This window comes from Oculina patagonica, chromosome 7 (assembly GCF_052425735.1).
Source record: "Oculina patagonica isolate OP01 chromosome 7, crgOcupat, whole genome shotgun sequence".
In the NCBI taxonomy this organism is placed as follows: domain Eukaryota; kingdom Metazoa; phylum Cnidaria; class Anthozoa; order Scleractinia; family Oculinidae; genus Oculina; species Oculina patagonica.
The window spans coordinates 22,379,866-22,407,729 of NC_135764.1; the positions used below are offsets into that span (position 1 = coordinate 22,379,866).

At 38.8% G+C, this 27,864-nt stretch overlaps 1 protein-coding gene and 4 long non-coding RNA genes across 5 annotated transcripts; 2 read left to right on the forward strand and 3 right to left on the reverse strand.

The window, feature by feature from the left end:
* Positions 1-543: 543 nt before the first annotated feature.
* LOC144659128 (uncharacterized) lies at positions 544-1,341 on the forward strand. The gene is made up of 2 exons (XR_013571863.1): positions 544-654; positions 733-1,341. It is a non-coding gene; the product is annotated as an uncharacterized LOC144659128 (long non-coding RNA).
* Positions 1,342-8,758: 7,417 nt separating this feature from the next.
* LOC144660573 (uncharacterized) lies at positions 8,759-9,532 on the reverse strand. Its single transcript, XR_013572115.1, has 2 exons — positions 9,393-9,532; positions 8,759-9,315 (listed from the first exon to the last, which is right to left on the reverse strand). It is a non-coding gene; the product is annotated as an uncharacterized LOC144660573 (long non-coding RNA).
* A 4,451-nt stretch (positions 9,533-13,983) lies between these two features.
* On the reverse strand, positions 13,984-18,406 carry LOC144661024 (uncharacterized). The gene is made up of 2 exons (XR_013572183.1): positions 18,284-18,406; positions 13,984-14,543 (listed from the first exon to the last, which is right to left on the reverse strand). It is a non-coding gene; the product is annotated as an uncharacterized LOC144661024 (long non-coding RNA).
* Positions 14,729-17,090, forward strand: LOC144661025 (uncharacterized). Its single transcript, XR_013572184.1, has 3 exons — positions 14,729-15,019; positions 15,234-15,419; positions 17,010-17,090. It is a non-coding gene; the product is annotated as an uncharacterized LOC144661025 (long non-coding RNA).
* Positions 18,407-21,394: 2,988 nt separating the features above from the next.
* On the reverse strand, positions 21,395-26,392 carry LOC144659945 (uncharacterized). The gene is made up of 3 exons (XM_078520476.1): positions 26,209-26,392; positions 22,174-22,229; positions 21,395-21,724 (listed from the first exon to the last, which is right to left on the reverse strand). The coding sequence occupies exons 1-3, from the start codon at positions 26,311-26,313 to the stop codon at positions 21,631-21,633; spliced, it is 255 nt and encodes an 84-aa protein (XP_078376602.1). The 5' UTR covers positions 26,314-26,392; the 3' UTR covers positions 21,395-21,630.
* Between the last annotated feature and the right edge of the window lie 1,472 nt (positions 26,393-27,864).

Here is a 27,864-nt window from a genome sequence, read left to right on the forward strand (position 1 = left end):
GATCGTCGATGTAAAATGCTTTCTGATAGTTCATTTTAGACCATGCATGGATTTAGAAAGCTTTAGTCCATCTCTCGCTCCGGCGCTTTAAAAATTTGTTTTCATTTGATGTTATTTCATGTTGTAAACAAGTTAATTAAATTGGTAGAATTCATGATTTGAACAAAATGCCGTCAATGCAGTCTTTTTGGTTCATAAAGATGAGCTACAACTAGTCGATTCATGCAAAGCTTCTTGCAAAAATATGTCTTTAGAACTAGAGCTGTGTCAAAATCTTTAGACACCTTTTATTAAATCAAGACAGATTGATGTTCTTGTCAATATTTGAATTTTTCTTGCCAGGACTGGATCACAAAAAAAGACAAAAAATCAACATTTTTGGCTAACATTTATAATACCAGGTCTGTCCTTTGTATGGTCACGTGACAAACAAATGACGTCAGGACAGAAATTACGTCATAACATCGATATCGATATCGGAAGAAAGGCAAATATCGTATTGATATCGTATCGTTTTGACACGGGAACACGAAAGCGAGGCGAATGAGGATAGAGTTCGCAAACTCTTCAGTAAATCCTTGAGGAGTACATTCGTTTCACCGAAACAGCTGCTCTTCCTGATTCCAACGAAAGACCCAAAGTTTACAGTCGAAGGTACGGAGTTCTTATTAAAGGTTGCAAAATAGTATTAAATTGATAGTAAGCTAACCAAGGAATGTTCTCTCAAAACAGGTCGGCCTTACATGCAGCCGCCAGCAAACAGAATGAAACCAACAACCAAGTGCTTTGTGTTTGGGCTTCTTTGCTTTACATTGGGAGGCATCTGTTTGACAGGTTATTTCCTGACTCCGAGCTCCGACTACACAGTCTACAGTGAGGACCCGCTGGGGCAAGACGTAGAACAAGTTATCTTCAGCGACAAATCAGACGCGCTACCGTTTGGCGTAACTGTGATGTCACTTGGATTTTTAGTTGTTCTTTCTGTTATCGGCTTTGAACTCTGTAATCAACCTAACTGATAGCCAAGACCACAGTACGGATACTTCCACTGAGAGTCGAATTGGCAAGGAACGGCGAGGAGATAGCGATAATTTCAAGAGTGACTGACAGTGTAACGTTTGCGTGACCTAAGCGTCACGTGGTAGGGAGATGAACTTAATTTCCTGACTCGTCCCCAGTCGTCTTCATATAGCACGCGGCAAAGGGAGAAGCACGCGCGCGAGGTGGGGGAGCAGGGGATGATCTCCCTTTCTCGGTACCCGTCTCTCCCTCCGCTGTATCTTTGCCGCGTCTGTATGAAGACGACTGGGGACGAGTCAGCTTAATTTCCTGTGTGATTTACTTTCGTGTACGTGTTTATTTTATTAAAAATTGGTTTTAAAAACCAGTTTTTTTATTTTATTTTATTTTATGCACTTCACGTTTTAGAGATTGCTCAAACAATTTGTTGTATTAAATTTAATTTGTTTCCTCTGTTTCAGTGGCATGCCTGTAAACTAGCTATCTCGAAGCTACAAGTGCATGACCACAAAAAACAACATTTACATTTTACATTTTTTTTTACATACTATCGGATTTAACAGCGTTTTTTGTGGCTAATTTCGGAGAGTCGAATAACTTCCGGTTAGCTCCATTCATGTCTTTAGTCTCCTTCACAGCCTTGGTGGGGCAGGGATATCAGGCAACGCCCTATAAGCGACAACGTAAGTTTACTACAAATTTACCCATGAACTTAAGGTAGATACTTATGTAGTTATAAGAGCTAATGTCCTTATTCACACCAAAAGCTAAAACGCGTTAATAAGGCTGTTTAATTAAACACGGTAAACGCGGCCGAAAGAGCCGTTCTTGAATCTTCCTGATTCTACTGAAAGATCTGAAAGAGGTCAAGGTCATAAAATAGTATTGAATTGATCGTAAGCTAACCAAGGAAGGCTTCCTCAAAACGGAAAACCTTCTTTTAGCGGCTGCGAAGGAGACAAATAGCCAGCGAACAGAATGGAACTAAAAACCAAGTAGTTTTTGGTTGTTGGGCTTCTTTGCTTCACACTGGCAAGCATGTTTATGGCAAGTTATTTCATGACTTCAGCTTACGAGTCGAAAGACGACATAACAATTGAATACAGCTAATTCGAGAAAGGTTGTCGGATAAGGAAATGTTCAAGTTTGTTATTTTGCACGTGAAGATTTTGTTTTTCCTTTCAGGAGGCCCTTTTCTGTAGCTTCACTTTTTCTGTTGCATGTCTTTGAGTTTTGATAATTCTTCTAAAAATCAGCGCAGCTTAAAATACCTTGTTTCCACATGTCTGAAGAGAAAGAAAACGTGCAACTTCGCGTTTGTCATGTCGCCATATTATTAGTATTCAGCACGTGCAGTTGCTCTCTACTTCTACCCATACTACATTTCGGTCTTTGTCGCGTGGGCTTTTGTGTTTTATTCCGACAAACCTTAAGCTCACACGCAGACGTATTTCCGGCTGTCGTTTCTCTCCGCCGAAATATGCGACAGCCGGAAGTACGTCAAGGTTCGGCTAAGCTCACAGCAGCGAATCAAACGAATTCTGGGAACTGCATCGTCCCCAGATCCGCTTAGCCTTCTTAGCCGGCGGGGCTAGCAATAGGAAGAAGAACCGGCGTCTGTAGAGGGGGCGTTTCTTTTCAAGCAGTGGGAGTTTTTACCTTGAACTTTCTCCAAGGCTTCATGAAGACGGAAGATGAAATAGAAAAGACCTTTTTCAGCAATGTGTTGTTGTTTTTTTCTACACTTAAGCGACTACATGAGTTGTTCTGCATCTACATCCTATTAAGGAAGAAGAATATTGATTTTTGTGGTCGGCAGTATGCTTGAAAGAGAAATTTAATGTTGGCCCGGCAAGCCGTAGATCAGGATTGAATGCTAATGAGATGCACGTTTCTCATGACAGGCATCACAAAGTGTCCTCATTAATGAAAGTTCACCCAAACACACCAAATTCTGTCAAATATGAAGTAATATGGAAATGTTAAATAACACAGTCAAACATGAAACAATACCTGAGTTCAATCCTGGACACAAGTGGCAAGCTGGGCTGGCTGGGTGAACGCGATTACAGGGAAAATTTTCATCCCGGCTAGCCGGGATCCCGGCATCGCGATACCGGGATCTCGGCTAACCGGCCGGGCTGGCCTGGTTGTCATGTAATCGCAAAATTAATCTTTGTTGCGTTTGACAGCGTACCGAGAACTCAGCAAATCGAGCCAGCCCGGCTAACCGAGACACTGCATAAGCACAGGGAAATTTACGACATCTGGCCTTGTCTACCCAGTTAAAACACTCGTTTCAGATTCCCCCGCACCTAAGCATTTGAGCCTTGTAACTAGTAGACATCGTGATCTTATGCTTGTTTTTATGCCAATGTCGACATTTGTTAACGTTTTCACTACCTACTCTTGTCCTTGTGTTTGCGTTGCTAGTGAAAACCAGGCTTAATCGGTAAAATTTGGACAAATTTTAACATTGAAAAGACACAACAAATACCCTTGCCATTTTTAACTGGTCCCTCCTCCTCCGGCTCTCCAACTGAGCCGACATATAGTTATTATTGCATTCTCATCAGGTCCGGCCAGGGGTTTTGGGTATACGGTATCTTGGGTGTTTTTAACCAAGGTATTCGGTATCTTTTCGCTGAAATACGGGTATTAAGTATTTTGTTTTTCCTGAACTTTTGGTATTCTGTAGATAAGCGTAAATGTTGTTTTTTATGATTTTTTTGAAGTGTCTTATCCTCATTGCTTGTATCACATTTAAAAAAATCATGACAAATCTGCAGTTATTGCGTCACTACATCCGCATATGAGTGCATGCTGTGAGTGGTCATGAAAGGTGGTTTTGACTTTGGCAAAGCAATTAATTAGGGTTGGACTATTATTTTTTTGGAGATGGGGAAGGGAACAAAAATCCTGAAAAAAGTTGTTTGCAAGAGCAAAAAGGCTTAAATAAATTATTGCAGACATGAGAAGGAGAAAATTGATAGTTTGATGACAATAGATAGTCAGCCAAGATGTGAGGTGAGCACTGGTCACACGAAACACATAGTAGACAAAAATGTTCACAAAGTAGTTCATGCAGGTGCTGCTCACTGCAAACATTTAAAAAAGAGGAAAATGACACGTTTTGTTTTTAAGTTCTATGCAAAAATAACCAAGCAAGGCCACTAAAAAATGGATCCCTCCCCCCAAACAAATAATTGTCTGTCCGCTAGTTGAATCAGCCTTTGTTATCAGATTTAATAATTTTAGGTATTTGGTATCAACGTTTTTGCAGTTTTCAGGTATTTTGGTATCTCAGGGGGTAAAAATGGGGTATGTTGGTATCCCACTACCCCCCCTGGCTGGGCCTGTCTCATCCTAGGGAGTAAATACAGAGTTAGGCCCTGTTTGAAAGCAGAAGGGGTAACCCTAGCGCAAGGGTTACCGTAGCAGTTGAACATTTCCTCGATTTTAATCTTCATCGATCAATGTGTTAACAAGGCAGCTTGGTTACTCTAGGACGAGTAACAACTCTTGTTGAGCTCTAAGGTTACCCCGCCTGGCGCCAGGATGTAGCTACCTTGAAAACGCTCTGCTAGAGGCAACTCGCCTAACTGGTAGGCATAAATAGATTGTGCTCGGCAACTTTTGAGCAACTTTTAGCGTTTTGAGCAACTTTTTGTAATACCAGCAACCTAGGGCAACTTTTGCCTTCCTTGGCAACTATTGAGCAAAAAATTGATATGAAACCGATCCAAACCATAAAAGGTCGTTTCATTTCGAAGGATTTTTATCTTTTTTTATCTTTTTTTTAATTTTATTTTCATTTTTTAATTTTTTTTGTATTTTATTTTTTATCTATTATTGAAATCACAGGGCACAGAGGAGTCAAGTTTGTCCGCAATTCAAAATCTCTACTGTGCAAAACGACCTTCAAAGCAAAGCGATCGTGCATGTAAGCGTACGTGATACAAACACCGTCATGCGATACTTGTTTGCAGATCGTCTGGTGATATCGTATTCTGACAATGGTCGCCTGGGACGAAACAAACATTGCTGTCTGCGGATGTCGCATGAGGGTACGAATACGATATTACCAGACCAGACCATCTGTAAACAAGTCTCGCATGACGGCGCTGTATCACGTACGGCTTACACGATCGCTTTGAAAGGCTTTTGAAGGTCATTTTGCACGGTAGAGATTTTGAACTGCGGACAAACTTGACTCCTCTGTGCCCTGTGTTGAAATTAAGTTGAGTTTAAAGAGTATATTGATTACAACAAAGTATTTTTATTTCTCATATAACAATGGCTTTTTGGCCTCTTTTAATGATTGTAAGAATATTTAATGAAAATGTTTAAACGGCAACGAACAAACATACACGTTTTGAGTATTTATCTAAAACAAAACGACTCTAGAGAGCAAGCAACTTTTCTAAATTTTGGTGGCAACTTTTTGATATTTGAGCAACTTTAGAGCAACTTCTGGGTATATTGTGAAGCAACTTTTTCTGAATTTACTAGCACAATCTATTCATGCCTACTAACTGGGGCAAAACCTTTTACTGGTTTTACAAACTCGGAATGTTATTTTCGATCCTTAAAAAGTTGTCCCGAGTGGCAGGGTATCCCAACTTTAAATTTTACTCTGAATACCCATTTATTATCCGGGCTTTCATTTCCGGCGGAAATGAAACCCCTAGAACGATGGGTCCCATCGTTCTAGCGGTTTCCGCATTGTTGCCAAGGTAACCATACTTTTAAGCAGGCCTTAAATGCACGGCCGTTTGCAACGGACTTGAATGCTTTCCCTTGTATAAAGCATTATTTATCTAGATGAAATCTATAATATGTTTAAAAGTGTGTCTTGAAAGATAAACTACGAACTATACTTCATCAAGACGGATAACGCGTCTTGTGCTTCTGAGGGCTTCTGTGCTTCTTTATACCCCCGGAATGGGGACTCCCATATGAAAGGGGCGGGGATGTTTGTCGGTAATTTTAAATTAAACCCCTAACTGAGAGACCAATCAGGGCGTGGCTGAAGCTTTTCGTGATCCCTAAAAGAAACCAAAGTATTGAAAATAAAATTGATATTTTGTATATTTCTTCATGTACAACCCTAAACAAGACGTTGATGGCTAAAAATATTGACGTTCTAGCTCGTTTTGCCCGCAAAACTCTAAGTGAGACCCAAAATCCAAAATTAACAAACCTTAGCGAGACGACGAGCATCCCCGCCCCCTTTCATACGGGAGTCCCCCACATCCCGGCCTTTATAGTAGAGGACGCATTATCTGTCTGAACGGAACATGCGTCAAATGTGCGTTCTTTGGTATAAAAAAACGGCCAATCACACAAGGCATAAAGTCAGACAGCAGACTTACTTGAATCAAATGCTCATCTGCCAACTTTGATATACCTAGCGTGCTTTGTAATGTACAGTGAATTCACTTTTTGGTTACGAGAACCTTACACTTCCTTTGAATTATCGTTTAATCGTAGAAGAAGAATCGTTTATTTGAATTAAAACAATAACACATGGCAGTCAATATGACTGAATTACGTGTTACAATGTAATAAAAATGTATAAAAGCAATGTTTATTAAAAATAAAAATAAAAATTTGAAAACTGAAAGAGTTCTTAAAACGGTCCGTCTTACAGACTGGTGTGTTGAAGACTCTCATGTTGCGCAGTTGATGGCGGTTACTTGACCTCGGAGGCAGTAGATTGGCAAAGTTTGTGGTCTTTCATAACTACAATATCATTAAAAAGGCTCTCAGATAGCAGATTACGCCTGCCAGCTAAGCAGGCAAACTCTTTAGACTCCCAGTATCTTGCATCATCCAGTCATGAGAGCTAATACAATTCTTAGTGACATCGCAAAAAGGTCAAAATCGTGCTCTACGACAAGGACCTCGCTGATCCTGACCGACGTGCATGTTGTCACATAGTTAACTATGGTCACATGTATGATCCTCTCTATGCGCATTTCCGAAGAAATCGAAGAGAGGACGATCACCGCGGAAGAAAACGAAGATCTCAAGATTGAAGCGACGATTCAAAGCTTCGAGCTTGTTTGGTCAAAAAATAAAAGCAAACTCAAAAAGAAAATAGCTGCCAAACAGACAACACAACGTCGGCAACAAACATTGTGAATTTTTTCGTCGGCACAAACATTGTTTCAGCAACTGCATATGCACTTTTCTGGTGAAGTAAGGTATTTATTTGGCTGTACATGTGAATTATACTGACTACACTGTCACGCAGTTTTAATCCATAAAACAAAGATCTGGTCAACAACAAAATCGAAGACTAAAAAAAATAATAAACAAAAATAAACAAAAAAAGACGAAAACAAAGTCTGCAGGTACCCATAGAGAGGCTCTTATATTATACGATGGATCGGTCCTTGTTTATAACTTTTACTTTGTACATAGTTAACTTTAAGCTTAAGCTTTTCAGAAGTAACTAACCCCAGCCAATACGTTCAGTTCGTTTGTGGAGGCCCGGGTGTGGAGGTTGATACCGATTCTTCCAAATCCGACCTTAGAAAACTTTTAGCATTGTCGCCAGGGCGAATTAACTGAATATTTTTCAAAAAGTAAAAGGAATAAACTCTGTAGCAGTAGCCTATAGCATTAGCGTTTTTCTTTTTGAAACCTGCAAAGTTCGCAGCTATTAAATTTGTTTCGTTTTACGTTACGTTCTGATGTATACCTGACAGTATGTTGTTTCTTCTTCTTTCGGCTTACCTATATACTCTAATAAATTTGTTTATTTAAAATGTACACTGGTCTACACTGTTCTATGAATAGAAAATCAGTAGACACCCTTTTTCCTTATTTCCGGTAATTTGTTTTCAACTCCCGACAACTCGAACTCCCGATAACTCGAACCGTTTTAAATTTCCCTTGAAGGTTCGAGTTATCGGGAATCAACTGTATATAGATTTAGCCAAGCGTAAAAGCGGAGCTCCACACTTATTTTCTGGTTCTTAAAATTTTGTGAAAATACTCTCATTGAAAATACGGTTATACCTTAGACAAAAAAAGTTAGATTTGAGCCCGCGATACAAAGAAAACAATAACTTGGTCAGCGTTCAGCTTCCAAAAAACACATGACCTCGATGAGTTGTACGCCTGAGCCCGGGAAATTGTCATGTGATAATGGTTAGCCGATACCTTGTTTTGACAGCTGTCAATTGACCATAACAAGGATGTCCGATATCAAAGATACAAGCCGACATTAACCTTAACATTCGTTGGGGTATGACAAGATGGCATTATTCCCCCTTCCCGTCTCGGGTCGCCTTGTGACTCCCCTCCCCCTAGCCCTCCCCGAGAGTCTGTAGGCGCGGGCGGGGGCGCGTACGCTCACTCGATAACCAATTTTTTTCGGCTTCATGGGTCTACCAAATTTCCTTACCCATGGTGCTCCACTTGCGCGCTGGAGCTCCGCTCTTCAGTTGAATCAGGAAGATTCGGCTCTTACGGCCGCGTTTACCGCGTTTAATTAAACAGCCCTATTAATGCGTTTTAGCTTTGTTGTGAATGAAGGTATTAGCTCCTATAATTACACAATTATCTACGTGAAGTTAAAGGGGAAATTTGTAGTAAACTTAAGTTGCCGTTGATAGAGCGTTGTGTGACATTCTCTCCCCTCCCACCCCCCTCCCCGCCCTTCCCCACCACTCCCGCCGGCTGTTCAGGAATCGAGCCACCCGGAAGTTACACGACTCTCCGAAAGTAGCCATACAAAAACGCTGTTAAATCGGAAAGCAGAGTTATATAACAAACTGTTTAGCAATCTCGAAACTTGAAGTGCATAAAATCAAAAAAACCATCTCTAACAACCAATTGGTAATAAAATGATCACGTACACGAAAGTAAATCACACAGGAAACTAAGTTCATCTCCCTACTATGTGACTCTTGGGTCACGCAAACTTCACACTGTCAGTCACTCTTGAAATTATCGCTATCTCCTCGCCGTTCCTTGCCAATTCAACTCTCAATGGAAGTATCCGTACTGTGGTCTTGGCTATCAGTTGCATTGATCATCGGAACTACGGCACATAACAAAAAGAACAACTAAAAATCCAAATGTCATAAAAGTTATGCCAAATGGCAGCGCGCTTGGTTTGTCGCTGAGGATAGTAAGGCCTTGCGGGTCCTTCTGATCGTCGGTATAAGCGGGGGTCAGGAAATAACCTGTCAAACAGATGAATCCCAATGTAAAGCAAAGAAGCCCAAACACAAAGCACATGGTTTTTCGTTCCATTCTGTTAGTTGGCTGTAAACCGACCTAATTTGAGAGAACATTCCTTGGTTAGCTTACTATCAATTTAATACTATTTCACGACCTTGAATATGAACCCGTACCGTAAGAACTTCGACTGTAAACGTGAGGTCTTTCAGTGGAATCAGAAAGATTCAGTTGTTTCGGTGAAACGAATGTACTGCTCAAGGATCTACTGAAGAGTTTGCGAACTGTTCTCCTTTCAGGCGTAGGTAAAGAGAAGGTCTTTGTAATGATTGTACCATTCCAAATATGGTAAGCTCACAGCGGCGAATCAAACGAATTCTGGGAACTGCATCGTTCCCAGAATCGCTTAGCCTCCTACCGTCTGTACGAGGCTAAGAGTCGCCTGGCCTTCTTAGCCGGCGGGGCTAGCAAGAGACAGAAGAACAGGCGGCTGTAGAGGGGGCGTTTCTTTTCAAGTAGAGGGAGTTTTTACCTTGAAATTTCTCCAAGGCTTCATGAAGACATAAGATGAAGTAGAAAAGTTTCATCCTTGATCGCCATTTTTTTATAATTCAGGCTCTCGCGGTCTTTTCAAAATGGAATTCCAGTTCAAAAGGAACAGCTTCTTTCCGTTCCGTTTACGCGATGAACTGTTCGATTTGTCAAAAAATTCTCACCGAAAATTTGGTTCGCTAGTTTTAACAAATGAAGGTTGAAGTCTAGGTAATGTACAGTGAATTTACATTTTGGTGAGAACCTCACACTTCTTTTGAATTATCGGCGTTCAATCGTAGAAGAAGAATCGTTTATTTCAATTAAAACAATAACGCATGGCAGTCAACATGACTGAATTACGTGTTACAATGTAATAAAAATGTATAAAAGCTATGTTTATAAAAAAAATATATTCGAAAACTGAGAGAGTTCTTAAAACGGTCCGTCTTACAGACTGGTGTGTTGAAGACTCTCATGTTGCGCAGTTGATGACGGTTACTTGACCTCGGAGGCAGTAGATTGGCAAGTTTGTGGTCTTTCATAACTACAATATCATTAAAAAGGCTCTCAGATAGCAGATCACGCCTGCCAGCTAGGCAGGCAAACTCTTTAGACTCCCAGTATCTTGTATCATCCAGTCATGAGAACAAATACAATTCTTAGTGACATCAAAAAGGTCAAAATCGTGCTTTACGCCCGGGAGGGGGGGGGCACTCCCTTATTAGGGCTTAACGGGGACGTGCGGCCCGATAGGGTATGGTTTTCAGGCTTTTATTTGTCTTGAACGGGGTATATATTTCACCCATTTTTGTCCTAAACAGGGTATCTTTGCATGATGGACGAAAGTCAAACAGGATTGGCTTATATGCCTGCGGAGATGAAAACAAGCCGAATTTTCACAAATTCTTCCGTACTGCTGACTTATGTTGATTTCGGCATTGATACTTAGCTTAATTCACGATCATAACAAGCCAGTGAGGTACTTGTTTTTGTCTTATACGGGGTATCAAAAATTGACATTCTGATTCTGTCTCAAATAGGGAAGGAAAATCAGAGGTTCGCGTGTCTTAAACAGGGTCAGGGTTTAGGAGGGTGGGCTGCACCTCCCTACCCAAAATTATGTCGAGTACCCCCCCCCCCCCTCCTTAACGACAAGGTCCTCGCTGATCATGATCGACGTGCATGTTGTCACATAGTTAACTATGGTCACATGTATGAGCCTCTCTATGCGTATTTCCGACGAAATCGAAGACAAGGACGATCACCACGGAAGAAAACGAAGATCTCAAGATTGAGGCGACGATTCAAAGCTTCGAGCTTGTTTGGTCAAAAAATAAAAGCAAACTCAAAAAGAAAATAGCTGTCAAACTGCAGACAACACAACGTCGGCAACAAATCCAAACATTGTTTCAGCAACTATATATGCACTTTTCTGGTGAAGTTAGGATTTATTTGGCTGTACATGTGAATTATGACTGACTAGGAGGATCCTTCTACAATTTAATTAAAAGCCTTTATTCTTAAGTCTTCTTGTTCAATAAAAATTGATCAGTATCAGACACGACCCTTTCAATATACGAGAGGTGTACGACAAGGTTGCATTTTAAGTCCACTACTTTTCAACCTTTATATTAACGATTTACCGTTCTCATTTGAAAATATTCTGTCTGATCCTTTTGTTCTACCAAACGGTACAAAATTAAACGCTCTACTATATGCCGACGATTTAATTATTTTATCACGTTCCAAAACAGGTTTGCAAAACTGTCTTAACACATTAGACACATACTGCAACACGTGGATGTTGAGCGTAAATCCCAAAAAAACCAAGATAATGGTTTTTCAAAAACGTGCGAAAAAATGTACTGAACATGTATTTTATATAGGAAAACAAACAAGTGATGTTGTACAAGATTATACTTATTTAGGAACCAAAATATCTTCTACAGGAAATTTTAAAATCTCACTTGATCACCTAAAAGAGAAAGGACTTCATGCACTTTTTAGTTTGAGACGACACACAAATTTTAGAAGATTGAAACCTTCTCTTGCCTGTAAAATCTTTGATGCAATGATATCTCCAATTTTGCTCTATAATAGTGAAATTTGGAGTGGTTATGTAAAATCTGATTTTAAGGCCTGGGATGGTTCACAAATTGAAAGAACACATCTACAGTTTTGTAAACGCTATCTTGAAGTAAGTAATAAGGCTTCTAATGTTGCATGTAGAGCTGAGCTTGGTCGATTTCCTCTCCTTTAAATCATAAGTTAATGATCGAACTAGGCAGATATAACAATACGCCCAGAGATAATAGGCTCTGCCCGAAGATAGATAACTTTTACAAGAAAATACAGCCTATCATCTTAAATGTCAGCCGGCTACCAGTGCCTGACTTGATTTTAGAATTAATGAATTCTTCCGATCATTTTGTGACCATGCAATTGATTAAATTTATATCATCTTGTTTTGATTTACGTAACAAAATACTATCAATGTAATTAATTTTATATGTAATCATTTTTTTTCTTTACTATGTTATTATTTTATTATTATTTTTTATTATTATTATTATTATTACTTAATAAGTTTACGCTTTTGCAATATTGTAACAAATTTACAGTCATGCAAATAAAGCTTGTTGTTGTTGTTGTTGTTGTCACGCAGTTTCAATCCATAAAACGAAGATCTGGTCAACAAAAAAATCGAAGATTAAAAAAAAATTATAACGAAAAAATAAAGAAAACGAAGTCTGCGGTTACCCAAAGAGAGGCTCATATATTATACGATGGACCGTCTCTTGTTAACTTAAAAAAAAACGTACATTGTTTACTTTAAGCTTCCCGGAAGTAACGACCCCCAGGCAATACTTCAGTGTGTGACTCTTGTGGGACACTCTTAGATTACGAGAACTACATATTACTCCTCACACCATCCTCCTGAAGTCTGGAAATTATCGTTTATATCAATAATCATCGTTGCTAAATTACGGAAACAGCTACAGATTCAAATGACATCAACCTCCGCTAAAAGAGCACCACGTACGTAATGTTTGTCGCTGAAACACTGCCTTAAAAAAGGTCAAAATCGTGCTTCGCGACACGAGTCAAATTTACTCGCCGTTCACTGCAAACTGCACTCTCAAGTAAGTGTCACTGTGGCCTTGCATGGCTACCGGACAGTTGCCGAAACAACTATGAATCCAAATGCCATGGAAACGACGGCAAATACCATGGCATAGAATTTGTCGCTGTAGACGATATCGTCCATATTGTCGTTGCTTCCAGGAGTCAAGGAATAGCCTATGAGAGAGATACTGCCCAGCGTAAAGCAAAGCAGTCCAAACAAATAACACTTGGTTTTTACAGACTGTAGTTCCATTCAGTCAGTTGGTTGTGCACTCGTAAATATATACCGGGCGGAAACCCAACCTGTTTTGAGAGAAAGTGTTCTCGGTTATATCGAGTTATAGAGAACTACGTGTGACATGGACTTATAGCCAAATTTAGACTAATAGGCATAAGAATTTAGACATTTTATTCATTATTGAAAATGGCCGCCAAACGGAGTGAAATATAATTTAAATAACCACTTAAAACAGTGAAGGAACATTTCTTAACACTGGAAATACAAGAAAATGTACGGATGGACCAAAATGGAGGAAGAATAAAACGGAATGCGACATAGGTTTCTGAAAAACTATCGGGCTGAATAAAGCTATGTTTTGTCATTAAGGCCCACAGAAGTAATTATTCCCAAATATTAATAAGTTTTATAAGAAGCAGATGGACACTAAATAATCGAAATAAACGGGAGATTTTGAACACCTTTTTCTTGCAGTGTTTTCTAAAAGAAAGAAATAAAGAGAAAAGAAAAAACTTTCTCCGTGTTTCTATCCTTCGGCTCGTGTTCCCACCGGCATTTCTCGTTCTGGTAAACATCCACTCGTGTTTATACAACTCGATAGAAACACGGGAAATTTAAATTTCTCGCAATTCCGAGGAAATTAAGCACTATACCGGGGTTTTGTTCGTCTGCAACGCAGGCTATCGATTTTATCGATTATCGAATTTCATCGATTGGGCACGCCGGGAATTACACAATTATCTACGTTTATAGAGCGTTGCGTGACATTCTCTAACCCCGCCACCCCCCACCCCCACCCGCCCTTCCCTACCACCTCCGTCGGCTGTACATGAATCGAGCCACCCGGAAGTTACATGACTCTCCGAAAGTAGCCATACAAAAACGCTGTTTAATCCGAAAACAGAGTTATATAACAAACTGTTTAGCAATCTCGAAACTTGAATTGCATAAGATCGAAAAACCATCTTTTTAAAACAACTAATTTGTAATAAAATGATCACGTACACGAAAGTAAATTACACTGGTAACTAATAAAGTTCATCTCTCTGCTATGTGACTCTTGGGTCACGCAAACTTCACACTGTCAGCCACTCTTCAAATTATCGCTATCCTCGACTATCTCCTCGCCGTTCTTTATAGAGCGTCAGTCGCAGTATCCGCGTTGATAGCATTCCCGGCAGAAAAATACGAGAACAACTAAAAGTCCAAATGACATCAAAGATATGCCAAATGGCAGCGCGTAGTGTTTGTCGCTGTAGACATTTATGTTTAAAATATCGGTATTTACGTCCTGATTGTCGTTGTTCGACTTGTAACCAGGAGTCAGGAAATAGCCTGCCATAAAGATGCTTCCCAGCGTAAAGGAAAGGAGCCCAACCACAAACCACTGGGTTTTCAGTTCCATTCTCTCTCTGTGGCTGTAATCGACCTGTTTTGAGACAACATTCCTTGTTTAGTTTACTATCAATTTAATACTATTTCACGACCTTTGAAATGACATAAAAACTATGCCAAATGGCAGCGCGCTTGGTTTGTCGCTGAGGATAGTAAGGCCTTGCGGGTCCTTCTGATCGGCGGTGTAAGCGGGGGTCAGGAAATAACCTGTCAAACAGTGCAGCGCGTAACCAGAACTGGATATCTGATGACGTCATATTTTTTTCAAAATGGCGCCCGCTTCATGGGACAGTATAGTGGTAGAGTTTTTAGGTCCTGTATACGCGCTGAAGTGCCCATGTCCCACAGTACTTTGGGAACTTAGCCTTTGAACAACAAGGTAACAGACGAGTGTGAGAAAATGGCGTCTTTTCACGTGTTCTTTGAGTTCTAAGGGAAAAAATATTGATTTTTGGAGCATTCGATAGCATGAGGCTGCTTGACCAAGGATCAAACATCTAAAGATAAAAGGTGCGTAGCAATTTTGTCCATCTTTGGAAAAATTATTTTAAGAATCTGTATACAATTTGCTTTGATTTCGTACTATTTTCGTTGTAGTGCAAGACTTATTCACATAGTGCTGTGGTTTTGAAGATACAACTTTGTGTCGCGCCATGTGCGTTATTTGTAAAGTGATACATCGACTGGACTGCTTATGCCATGTTCGTTTAATGTTCTTTTGCAGTCTGTTGGAAAAGCACATCGCTTTCGTGAAGAAAAGATGCCGGTTGTGTAAGAAAACCTTATCAAAGTGAATGGTGGTCCAGAACTGCTTTAAGACAGCGGTTTGAGACGAAATTTTGGAGTTTTTTGACTAACTAACTATGGTCAAAAGCATCAATTTCATCTTTTACTGGTCGATGAAAATAAGGTAGGTTTTTATTTGTACATGTATTAGACCCATGGGTAAAAACAATAGTAAGCTTATACCTGGCTGAAAACAATGCAAAAAGTTAATTGTCTTTGTCACAGCAGAAAATAAAACAACTCTGCATACAAATTAAGAAACTCTTGTTATTGCTGTGTTTTTTTTGTTCAACCAGTTTGCAAGTTATTTTGTCTGTGCTGCATGGGTCTGGACATTGCGGTCAGGAATTGTCCCCTGTCCCCTGTTTTAACCCCTGTTTTATGAGTCAGATGAGTCTGAGTCAATGAGTCAAATCAGTAAAAAAGTGATTTTCACACAAAGTTAGTTATAACCTATTGAACCACAATAATTTTTGCCTGAGTACAAATTACCTTAGAAGCACTCCAAATCATTTGCATGTGGTTAGGTTTTATTTGTTAGTTATGGTTGCACTGGCTTTTTCAAATTAACTTCTCTTATATAATTTATTATTTGTGGGAGGTGCAGTGGCCCATTAATGGCTAGCATGCTGGATTCTAGATTAAGGAGTCCAGGTTCGGGGCCAGGCCAGGGAACTACATTTTGTTCTTGGGCAAGAAACATGCCTCTCCCACCCAGATGTATAAATGGTTACCGGTGAATTTACTGTCAGGGGTATCCTTGTGATGGACTAGCATCCCATCCATAGGGTGTAGAATACTCCTAGTCGCTAAATGCTACAGAAACCGGAATAAGCTCTGGCTGTATGGGCCACTAGGCTTGGACGCAGACTTTATTTTGAATCATGCACTCATGACTCATTGACTTGTAAGACTCATATAATATTTATTTTCATTTCTGGTATTTTTGTAGTATTTACGTACCGGTAATTGCTCATGGGTATATCTTGCTTGTCAAGTTTAGGGTGACTGACTAAATTTTAAATTCATGTTAGCATTTCTTGCACTAAAAATTAAGAATTTCAAATTTGAGAGCATCTATGGTAATTATAATAACCTTATATCCAAAGCTGATCTCCCCTAATTTAACTGCTTAGCTATCAACCATATGATCCTTAATTTATCTTTTGAATCATTGCTGAAAAGAACAGATTTTTTTATTATGGATGAAAAAAGATAAAAAGTGAAACTTGCCACTTCACAATTAAGGTGGACATGATTAGGGTATGGGGAGAAACTGGACTGCTGACTAAATCTTTTTTACCTTGTATATATATATATACCCATGGTATAAATGTCAATAAAAATTGTTCACAAATTTTATTATCTCTTGCTGTCCAAAAAATATTGGGGGGGGGGGGGGTCACATGGTATTTAGCACTGAAATATAGTGAAAGCTTGATTCAACAAATGAGGCTATCATCTTTTCAATTCAGGCTTTGACCTCATATCCTGAAATCTTAGTGGTTGTGGAGATCATATGTGGGAGAAATATGTGGTAGAATATTGTTTGGGAGTCTTGAACTAGCTGCAATCCACAGACTTGGCAGTATGCAAATGCTGACAGAATCATTTTCACCTCTCAGTGATAGCTAATATATGTAAAAGGAAATAAATAATTATATGAGTTGAGCTGCTCTCATTGCATTTGCTAAAATTATACCATTTTTTCCAGGTCTTGGCAAGAAAGCTTTAAAAGAGGAAAAAAGGAAGTTATGATATGATCAAGGAACATAATAAAATAACTTTTGAATGAGTGGTGTTGAATGCTATTTTCAAGTTACCCTAAATGCTTGTTTCAACCCTGCTTTCACACAAAATACAAACACTGCAAAATTTTGAGTATAAACAGAAAAGTGATTGAAGTTCCTGAGGCAGCATCAAAGAAAGATACCCTGATATAGGACTGTCAAAATCCAAATAATACTGGATACTGGATTTTGTGCCAGGATTGAAAACTGTAGTGGCAGAACATTTTTGAAACCAAATGATACTAATATTTACATTTATCACCTAAGTGTGAACTTTTCTCAATATACAATTGTAATCAGGATAATCCTGAACAACTGAAGTATTAGAACTTTTGTACATAATGTACCTGGAACATTTTCAATAAAGACTAGATGTTTTTAGTGATAATTAGAACATTGCATATGACACAGAAAAGACCTAAACGATCTAGATTGTATGCACTAAGAGTCGAGTTTGATTTAATTCCCGCTAGTACACATTAAACAGGAGGATCGGAAATGAAAACGAAAGTGTACTACAATACTGGTCAATACTTCAACTGTCATAAAAGCCTGATGAAAAAATATATTCACTTGCATCAGACTTCACTTGAAACAGCCTCATTTTTAAGGCTGAATTATCTTTGTATGTGGCAAACTTGAGAACGAGATCTCGTGCAAAAAATCCTTTGTACTATTGATTAGTTCAGCGCAGTGCGGCGGTGGAATCTTGATTTACCGAACTCAAGAGGAAACGAAAATTGATTCGAGTAAGCGTGCGTTAAATTTAAGCGTTTAAATACGTAACGTAAATCCAAGGAAACCAACCACTGGTTTGAGTTTTACCGAGGTTCAATACAACGTGGGTTACATCGGGATTCTATTGCTATTATATTCTTTCATGAAGCTCGAGGGCCGACGCCATATTTGCTTACCAACCCACTAGAGCTTAGTCCTTTCGCGGTCAGAACAATGTTTTGGTCAGTGAGTGAGCCAATCAGATTACAGAAAATCATATATCCAGTTCTGGTTACGCGCCGCACTGTCAAACAGATGAATCCCAATGTAAAGCAAAGAAGCCCAAACACAAAGCACATGGTTTTTCGTTCCATTCTGTTGGTTGCCTGTAAACCGACCTATTTTGAGAGAACATTCCTTGGTTAGCTTACTACAAATTTAATACTATTTCACGACCGGTACCTTGAATATGAACCCGTACCGTAAGAACTTCGACTGTAAACGTGAGGTTTTTCAGTGGAAGATTCAGTCGTTTCAGTGTACAAGGATCTGCTGAAGAGTTTGCCAACTGTTCTTCTTTCAGGCGTAAGAGAAAGAAAAGGTCATTGTATTCCAAATATGGTAAGCTCACAGCGGCGAATCAAACGACTGATTATGGGAACTGAATCGTTCCCAGAATCGCTTGGCCTTCCTAGCCGGCGGGGCTAGCAAGTGGGGGCCTAGCAAGAGGCAGAAGAACAGGCGGCTGTAGAGGGGGCATTTCTTTTCAAGTAGAGGGAGTTTTTCCTTGAAATTTCTCCAAGGCTTCATTAAGACATAAATTGAAGTAGAAAAGTTTCATCCTTGATCGCCCGGCATTTTTTTATGATTCGGGCGCTCGCGGTGTTTCAAAATGGAATTTTCAAAAGGAACAACTTCTTTACTTTCCGTTAACGCGATAAACTGTTCGATTTGTCAAACAATTCTCACCGAAAATTTGGTTCGCTAGTTTTAACAAATGAAGGTTGAAGTCTAGGTAATGTACAGTGAATTTACGTTTTGGTGAGAACCTTACACTTCCTTTGAATTATCGTTCAATCGTGGAAGAAGAATCGTTTATTTCAATAAAAACAATTACGCATGGCAGTCAACATGACTGAATTACGTGTTACAATGTAATAAAAATGTATAAAAGCTATGTTAATTAAAAAAATAAAAATATTCGAAAACTGACTGAGAGAGTTCTTAAAACGGTCCGTCTTACAGACTGGTGTGTTGAAGACTCTCATGTTGCGCCGTTGATGACGGTTACTTGACCTCGGAGGCAGTATGTTGGCAAGTTTGTCGTCTTTCATAACTACAATATCATTAAAAACAGATAGCAGTTCACGCCTTCCAGCTAGGCAGGCAAACTCTTAGACTCCCAGTATCTTGTATTATCCAGTCATTGAAGACATCAAAGCACGATTTTGACCTTGAAGGTCAAAATCGTGCTTCACGACAAGGACCTCGCTGATCATGACCGACGTGCATGTTGTCACAGAGTTACTATGGTCGATCATATATGAGCCCCCCTCTATGGGCATCTCCGAAGAAATAGAAGACACGACGATCAACGCGGAAGAAAACGAAGATCTCAAGATTGAGGCGACGATTCAAAGCTTCGAGCTTGTGGGGTAGTATATGCACTTTTCTGGTGAAGTAAGGTATATGTTTGGCTGTACGTGTGAATTATACTGACTACACTGTCACTCAGTTTCAATCCATAAAACGAAGATCTGGTCAACAAAAAAATCGAATATTAAAAAAATAATAATTATAACGAAAAAAAAAAACGAAAATGAAGATACTGCGGTTACCCAAAGAGAGGCTCATATATTATATGATGGATCGTCCCTTGTTAACTTAAAAAAAAGTTGTACATTGTTTACTTTAAGCTTCCGGCCCGGAAGTAACGACCCCCAGCCAATACTTCAGTGTGTGACTCTTGTGGGACACTCTTAGATCACGAGTGTTCTGAACTACATATTACTCCTCGCATCATCCTCCTGAAGTCTGGAAATGATCGTTTATATCAATAATCATCGTTGCTAAATTACGGAAACAGCTACAAATTCAAATGACATCAACCTCCGCTAAGAGGGCACCACGTACGTTATCGGTTTGCCGCTGAAACACTGCGTTAAAAAAGGTGAAAATCGTGCTTCGCGACACGAGTCAAATTTTCTCGCCGTTCACTGCAAACTGCACTCTCAAGTAAGTGTCACTGTGGCCTTGCATGGTTACCAGACAGTTGCCGAAACAACTATGAATCCAAATGCCATGGAAATGATGGCAAATACCATGGCATAGAATTTGTCGCTGTAGACGATATCGTCCATATTGTCGTTGCTTCCAGGAGTCAAGGAATAGCCTATGAGAGAGATACTGCCCAGCGTAAAGCAAAGCAGTCCAAACAAATAACACTTGGTTTTTACAGACTGTAGTTCCATTCAGTCAGTTGGTTGTGCACTCGTAAATATATACCGGGCGGAAACCCAACCTGTTTTGAGAGAAAGTGTTCTCAGTTATGTTGAGTTAGAGAACTACGTGTAAGAAAGCGCGCGATTTGTGTCATGGAATTATAGCCAAATTTAGACAAAGTTAATAGGCATAAGAGTTTAGACATATTATTTATTATTGAAAATGGCCACCGAATTGAGTGAAATTTAAAAATAACTAGCTAAAACAGTGAAGAAACATTTCTTTTACACTGCAAAAACAAGACAAGGTACGGATGGACCAAAAATGAAGGAAGATTAAAACGGATTGCGATATGGGTTTTTGAAAAACTGTTGGGCTGAACAATTTATTTTACTAACGTCTGGGAGAAATCTGATTGCAATAAAACTATGCTTTGTCATTGAGGTCAACAGAAGTAATTTATTCGCTAATGTTAATAAGTTTCATAGAAAGCAGATAGTCACTGAATAATCAAAATAAACGTGAGATTTCCCTTTTTCTGGCAGTGTTTTCTTAAAAAAAGAAATAATAAAAAGAAAAAACTTTCTCCTTGTTTCTTTTCTTCGGCTCGTTTTCCCACCGGCATTTCTCACAGACTCAAACATCCACTCGTCTTTATATGACCCGGTAGAAACACGGGAAATATAAAACTCTCTCAATTCCGAAGAAATAAAGTTTAAATATGAACCCCGTACCTTTAACTGTAGAAGTTTTAGTCTTTCAGTAGAATCAGGAAGGTTCAGTTGACTGAGCTTTCCCAAAAAGCGAGTTTACTTCTCAAGGTTCTATCACTGAATGTCATCAAACTTGGACTGTCTATAAAGTGGTCTCTTACATTTGGTTCGTCACGCACGCGTGCGTGCCTGCACGCCCATGCGTGACGCGTCAAAAACATGTCTGCTCGTCACGCGTGTGTGCTTGCACGTTCGTGCGTGACTCACCCAAAAAGTATATGCGCAGAAGGCTCTGGACGTTGCATTACTTCACGTTGCTTAAGATGAATGGCGATAAACATGTAAAATACAGGAAGTGGGGCATAAGGCTTTCCTAAGGAATTTTTTTACTTTTTCCTTCCCCCCTTTCCTCAAAAATAGGCAAAAGAAAAACACTGTTTTGACAAAGAACCGTTATTTTAATAATCAGACAAATTCCAAAATATCCAAACTTTATTAGGTGAGCAGTTTTGACAAAAAAACAGTTGTTTGATGGAAACACACAAGGATTCTCTCTCACTGAATTGACATTAAAATGTTAACTTTCACGACATTCCCCAATTTTTGATCAGCTTTCAGAATGAGCATCTTATTAACTGTTGCAGTTCCATCAATAGAGGTTCATCACTTCAGATCAGCGCTGTTTTTTAGGCAAGTTATTTGTGGCCATCAATCCAACGAGTCCTAGAGTAGCTACACAACCAATCGTCGCTCCCCACAACATCAATCTGCAGAGAAAAAAGAGAAATAAATTAAAGGAATTGTGTCAGAGATTTCAGCCATAATGTAGTCATGAATAGGAAATGACCACCAAATTCAGTGAAATATAAAAATTAACATTTTAAACAGCGAAGAAACATTTCGATAACACAGCAAATACAAAAGGAGGTACAGATGGCCAAAAGTGACGAGGATTGAAATGGATTGCGATGTGGGTTTTGGAAACATTGTTGGGCTGACCAGTTTTCAATGTTAGTCTTGATTGCTTTGGGAGACACATTAAGTTGCAATGAAGTTATGATTTTGTCAATTAGATCCATAGAATTAATTTATTTGTGCAAACATAACGTTTCACAGCAAGTATTTGACTGAAAATCTGATGAAAATCTTGGATTTCATTGAATAAGAAATGAATACGGTAATAAAACATTCGTGAATCAGTGACTTAATTAAATACCTTGTTGCTGGAATTCCATATCTTCCTTTCAAATGCACTGGTAATCCATCTTTCCTCTGTAAAATAAGTTAAAAAAGGTATCACAATTAATCACCTGATTAACAATAATTATTTTAGGGTCTACATGTATTTTTAAGACAAAAATGGTCAACGTTATACATAAAATACATGTATCTACAGTTTATTGAGGAGTTCCACATTACATGGTTTATACAGACTTTATACCCTTTGTTCCAAGGAAAATGTCAGATTTGTTTAAAAAAAATTCCACCATATTCAAGAACTCATTTTGCTGAGAATCACGCATACCGGTATGTTGTGTTGAATTTTAGGTCAAATGATTTCAAACTAGTCTGACTTGGATTTTTCTTTTTCTCAGATATTTAACCATAATTCCTAAAAAAAATCAAACTGGTTGAAATCATTTGACCTAAAATTCATTTTAAACTAGACACATACATACTATAATTTGTCTTGCCTGGGGGACGGGTGTAGCACAAGATACAAGATACACAAAGTAACATAATGATTAAAGTATATTGCTGCCCCTTCCATCTTTTTTGTGGCAAAATATTGGTTACCGGTATTTATTTTTCTCCTTACAGTCTACGCCATTCAAGGATGTCTAAATAAAATTCATTGACAGCTGGAAACCTATTATTTTAATATTAAAGAATTATTTATTATTTATTTATCTAGCCATTTATCTTTATTCAGATGCCCAGATTTGCAAATTCAGTGACAAACTGCTGTGCCACAACAACAGAACATGACAATTCCGTGCACCACAGCAGGCTCAAGTGTGTTCTGAGTACCGAAAGTGGTGGCAAATTTTTGCCAAAGTGTTGAGTGATATGATGTTGGGTTGAATTAGTTACCGTTAAATACATTTAGCTAAATGTCTAAGTTACCTTGAATGCAAAATTATAAAAACATTTATGCTGGAAAGGTGTTTGCATTAGTACGTATGTATGTACAATGTGTAGTTCCAGAAAATATCCATACTCCCCCCACAGAAGGGATTGGAAATTTCCTGGGGGGTGGGAGGTCTCAAAGACCAAAAAATAAAAGAATGACTGTATGAATTTAACTGGAATTTCCAGAGGGGTGGGGGTTCTTTTAAAAAATCCCTTTCGTGGGGGAGGTATGGATATTTTATGGAACTACACGGGGTAGATAATTTAATGGACCAGGGGATTGAACTTATATCTGTTTAAGGTCATTGCCCTGTATTGCATTGCGCATCCTTACTGTGCAGAATTTTACCTGTAATAAGCGCGCGCAAGTGCGCACACATAAACAAAATGGCGGCTTTTTTCTTTGTGGCTTAGTCCGCGAGAAAAGTAAATTGTCGCTTTCTCATAAACAAATCTGGTCACCTATCAATTTTTTCTCATATTTTGGGTGTAGCGATCAAATTTTTTCTGTAAAATGAAAACAGATCAATTCTTGTGTTTGAAAAATAAATTATCGCTAAAAACGTGTACTTTGCTGGTACTCGCAGAGGAATTTTAAAGGAATAATATGGAATATACAAGGTCTTCCTTCTCCTAAACGAATCTGGTGACCCCCCTTTTTAATTTCAAAATTTAAGTTCCTTTAAAGTAATAAACCAGTAGGCAAAGTTTGGTAAAAAGAATTGTGTTTAGTTCTATTTCAGGGCAATTACCTTAAAAGATGATTTGTTCTGAGCAAAACTATATATGTGGCAAAATGTAATATTTATGCTACAATGTAAATTAAGGGGCTATGGGCTACAAAGTGGCATAAAGGGTTAATCGGGTTTCACAGAGAATTTCAAGGACTTTACAAGGCCTGTGTGAACCATACATCAGGAATGCCCAATATGGAGGATAAAATACACCAAAGTATTTTTTAGCTAAAGTTATCTCACTACGTAATCAGAATTTTTCTGTATTTCCTTGCGGAATTTATTACTCTTTTGATGCTTGTTAATTTCCTTAAACATTCGTCTTTTGATCAGTTAACCATTGATGATTGTTTAATGTGCAATTAATTATTGAATTTTACGAGACAAACACACAAAAGTTCCATTTGACCAGATGATTAAAATCTAATGCAAACCACAGGTCATTTTGTTATTCCTTTGATCATTTTCAGTACTCTCACTACTTGTGTGTTCGTCAGGATCTGATATTGTAGGGAGAAAGTATGCACCTATCAATGTAAATCCCGCGGGGGGGGGGGGGGGGAGTGCGGGCAAAGGCACGGGATTTGACAACAAGAACGATCCCCTCTGTCGGGCATTTGACTGCGAGTCGCATCCCGGGGTTGGGACATTTGACTTTGACCGGGAAGCGCCTGGATCCAATCTTCAGACGCGATTACCAAGTTCTTCCTTCTCATGGCTTTGGAAATCATATGCTTCATTGCAAGGTACGATTCTGAGTTTTTCATCGGCATTTATCTGCCACTTTTAACGCCATTAATTTTAGTCATAAAATAGCGATTTTAAGAATATTTTACTTTCAAGTACATTTGGAGTAGGAATCCTGAGGGAAATCTAAGACGTCCGTGACCTTTTATTGTTTTTAATATGAATACCGAAACAGTTGGATTGACAGAAAATAAAGGTATGTAGAAAGTACTTGTTACCGTAGTTATTCGGTTATAAGGCACACTCGGTTATAAAACGCACCCCAAACTTGGCAACATTGTTATGCTAAGTTGACAAACTGAAAATTCTCTAAAAACACTCGGTTATAAGACGCACCATGAGTTGGAGAGTTGAAAAGATGTAGTGATCAATTTAAGGACAGTTTTTTCTTACAAAATGTGAATGATTGAATGTTGTTCATACTCCTTGGCACAATCTTCGAGTAAAAAGCTAACATTTTCTGCTAAAAAAGACGTTAATCCACTTGAGCAAAACATCTTTCCATCGTTCATGCTTCGAACTTAGCTGCTTAGTAACCTGGCAGATGTGTTGTTACCAGTGACCACTGAGTTTGTAGCTTGGTTACCAAGTTATCAAGCATGCTTCGTATCGAACTTTGTTTATCGAGTGTTTTTCAAAGATTCTCAAGCTTTTTTGGTGTTTTCCTTGTCTTCTAAAGTCATTTTCCACTTTCCACGCTTAGAAAGGTGTGTTTCAAATGAGTATAATTGATTTTCTTTGACGTGTCTAATTTCAACAAAATGCTGGCATATACAGGTGTTGCTAAAACTCTTTTATATACGCGATAATAAACTTTGCGTTTAAACTTAATGTTTCTTATTTCTTTAATACTGTAAAAGTCAATAACCAACACTGATAAAGTATTTTCATTTCTCTTGTTTTAACTGTAAGTTCCGGTAAAATGGCGGTCATAAGATTTTGTTGGGCGAAAATACTCGGCTATAAGACGCACCCCAATTTTGGCATGCACTTCCCACAGAAAAACAGATTTTTCTCGAAAGAACCGTGCGCCTTATAACCGAATAACTACGGTAGTTTGTTTTAGAATTCTGCCCCTGGGTGGGTCTTCTTAGGTACATTTGAACAAAAAATTTTTTCCCACCCTCGGGAACTTGACTGCAATTTTTACTTTCACCCCTGGCCCGCACTCCCCCCCCCCCCCCGCGGGATTTACATTGATAGGTGCATTAGCAGGCAATCTATCCTTGGCCCCTGAGCCATTGCTACTGGATTTACCATGTGTATAAAAGGAATTTTCGATAAACTGATTGCTGAAATAATAAAATCTTATGGATACCTAAAACACATCTACAGTGAAATTCTTTAAGCTTAATTGACTGCGTGCGTCACAATGACTTTACAATTGTAATGAGCTCATACGCGCAAAATATCTTCGCTCTCACTTCAAACGATTCCTTAAAAAATATCAAATAATAACCGATCGCGAGTTATTTAATAGATACAGGCACAGTGAATAATCTAAGAAATAAAATACGAATTTAGGTTTCGCTACATATTACTAGAAGCTTACATAAAGTTTGTAGTAAAGCTTTCTTCGATCTTCTGTCGCTTGATGATCATGATTTCAAATATATTCTGATATATATTAGACTTACTTGGAATTGTTGCTGATAAAGTCTGATCCTATTTTTGCCTGTTATAGCGTCAGTTAGCAAATCTTGCTGAATCCTTGCTTCATAGGCCTTTTTCACGTTTTCCATTTCCTTCGAGGAAGACGAAATGACTCGAGAATGTTTCACTACCGGTTCAACGAAACAAGATGGCCGCCAAGTGATACGTTTGCCCGATGGGGCCTTGGATCTAGAAGGCAACAAACACTGTCCAGGGTGGGGTAGGGGGATTTGACGGCATTTTACTGTAGTAAAACTCCTTTTAGGAGTAGTTTCATAATGTTATGAAGGTCTACATTTTAGAAAACGTATATAAATGATTAACACTGCCGTCGTCTGGCGTTTAGGGGGTGGAGGAACGGGGGTTACTGAATGAATACCTTATTTAATACATGAAATTTTCGCGACACGTCTATTTCGCGAATTTCGCGATTCCAAAAAATCGCGAAATTAACTGACGCGAACAATAAGTGTCGCGAACATAACATGACGCGAAAATTAAGTGACTCGCATTATGTCAATAATTAAGAAAAAAGTTTAGTGCCACTGAAGAAGAAATTATCAATTTAAATAGATGTTGTGACTCAAGAACAATAACTCATGCACGTACAAGCATAACCTACTTGTAGACATTTTAGTCCCACCCTAGCTTTTTTGTTAATTTTGAAGTTATTTTCTCATTAATAAAGTCGTTTTTATTTAATTTAAGGGCATGTAAAATAATATAGCCAAGGAAATGTAAATTGTGTCTTACTCAAAAACGCGAAATTAAAGTGATTCAAAATACAAATTTTTCGCAAAATCGCGAAAATTAAGTGTCGCGAAATATGCGCACCTCAAAATCGCGAAATTAACGTGTCGCTAAATTTTCATGTAATAAGGTAGTTTCTTCCCCACCTCAGTTTCTTTTTAAAAATAATTTCTGGCCGTATGGAGAGTACTACCGCCAGAGTGAGAATTTGTGATTGTATACGTCACTAAAAAAGGGTAAAATGAATTTTTTTTCCACAGGCTAACCGGCATTCTCTATATTTAATCAGTTCTCTTAGTCCAGGTTTGCTTTGCTCCCAGGGTTTTTCTCCGGTGTTTCTTCCCACTGAAAACCGCCATCTCCAAATTCCAATTTGACCTGGATAGTGGACCGGCATGAAAACCAGCTAGAGCTGATGTAGAGTCAAGTGCCCTGCCCAAGAACAACCCTGTTGCTCAAACATGGGCCTTCCTCCGTCACTCTGGAGTGCAACGGACTCCGTCCAACGCATTATAACCGCTAAGCAGCCGCCTATCCCACAAATGTTCATATAAGACGGTAACTCGTAAAATATATGAAATAGTTAATACCGTAAAATTCCGGTTATAAGCCCCCCCCCCCCACTTATAGGCTACCTGGAAACAAAGACATACATCCGATCATAAGCCCCCCCGGGTACCGTATAAGCCCCCCTATGCCGGATGACAGTACTGAACAAGGCTAAATGTTGCTTTATTATGAGTTTTTAACTTAAAAACGTATTTCGATCAACACTCCCGTGACCAACCTCGTTCCCAGGTCGTTTCGAAACGTTTTTTTTATTCCGCTCATAAGCCCTCCCGGATATAAGCCCCTCCACTTATAAGCCCACCCAAAACCCAAAACCCAAA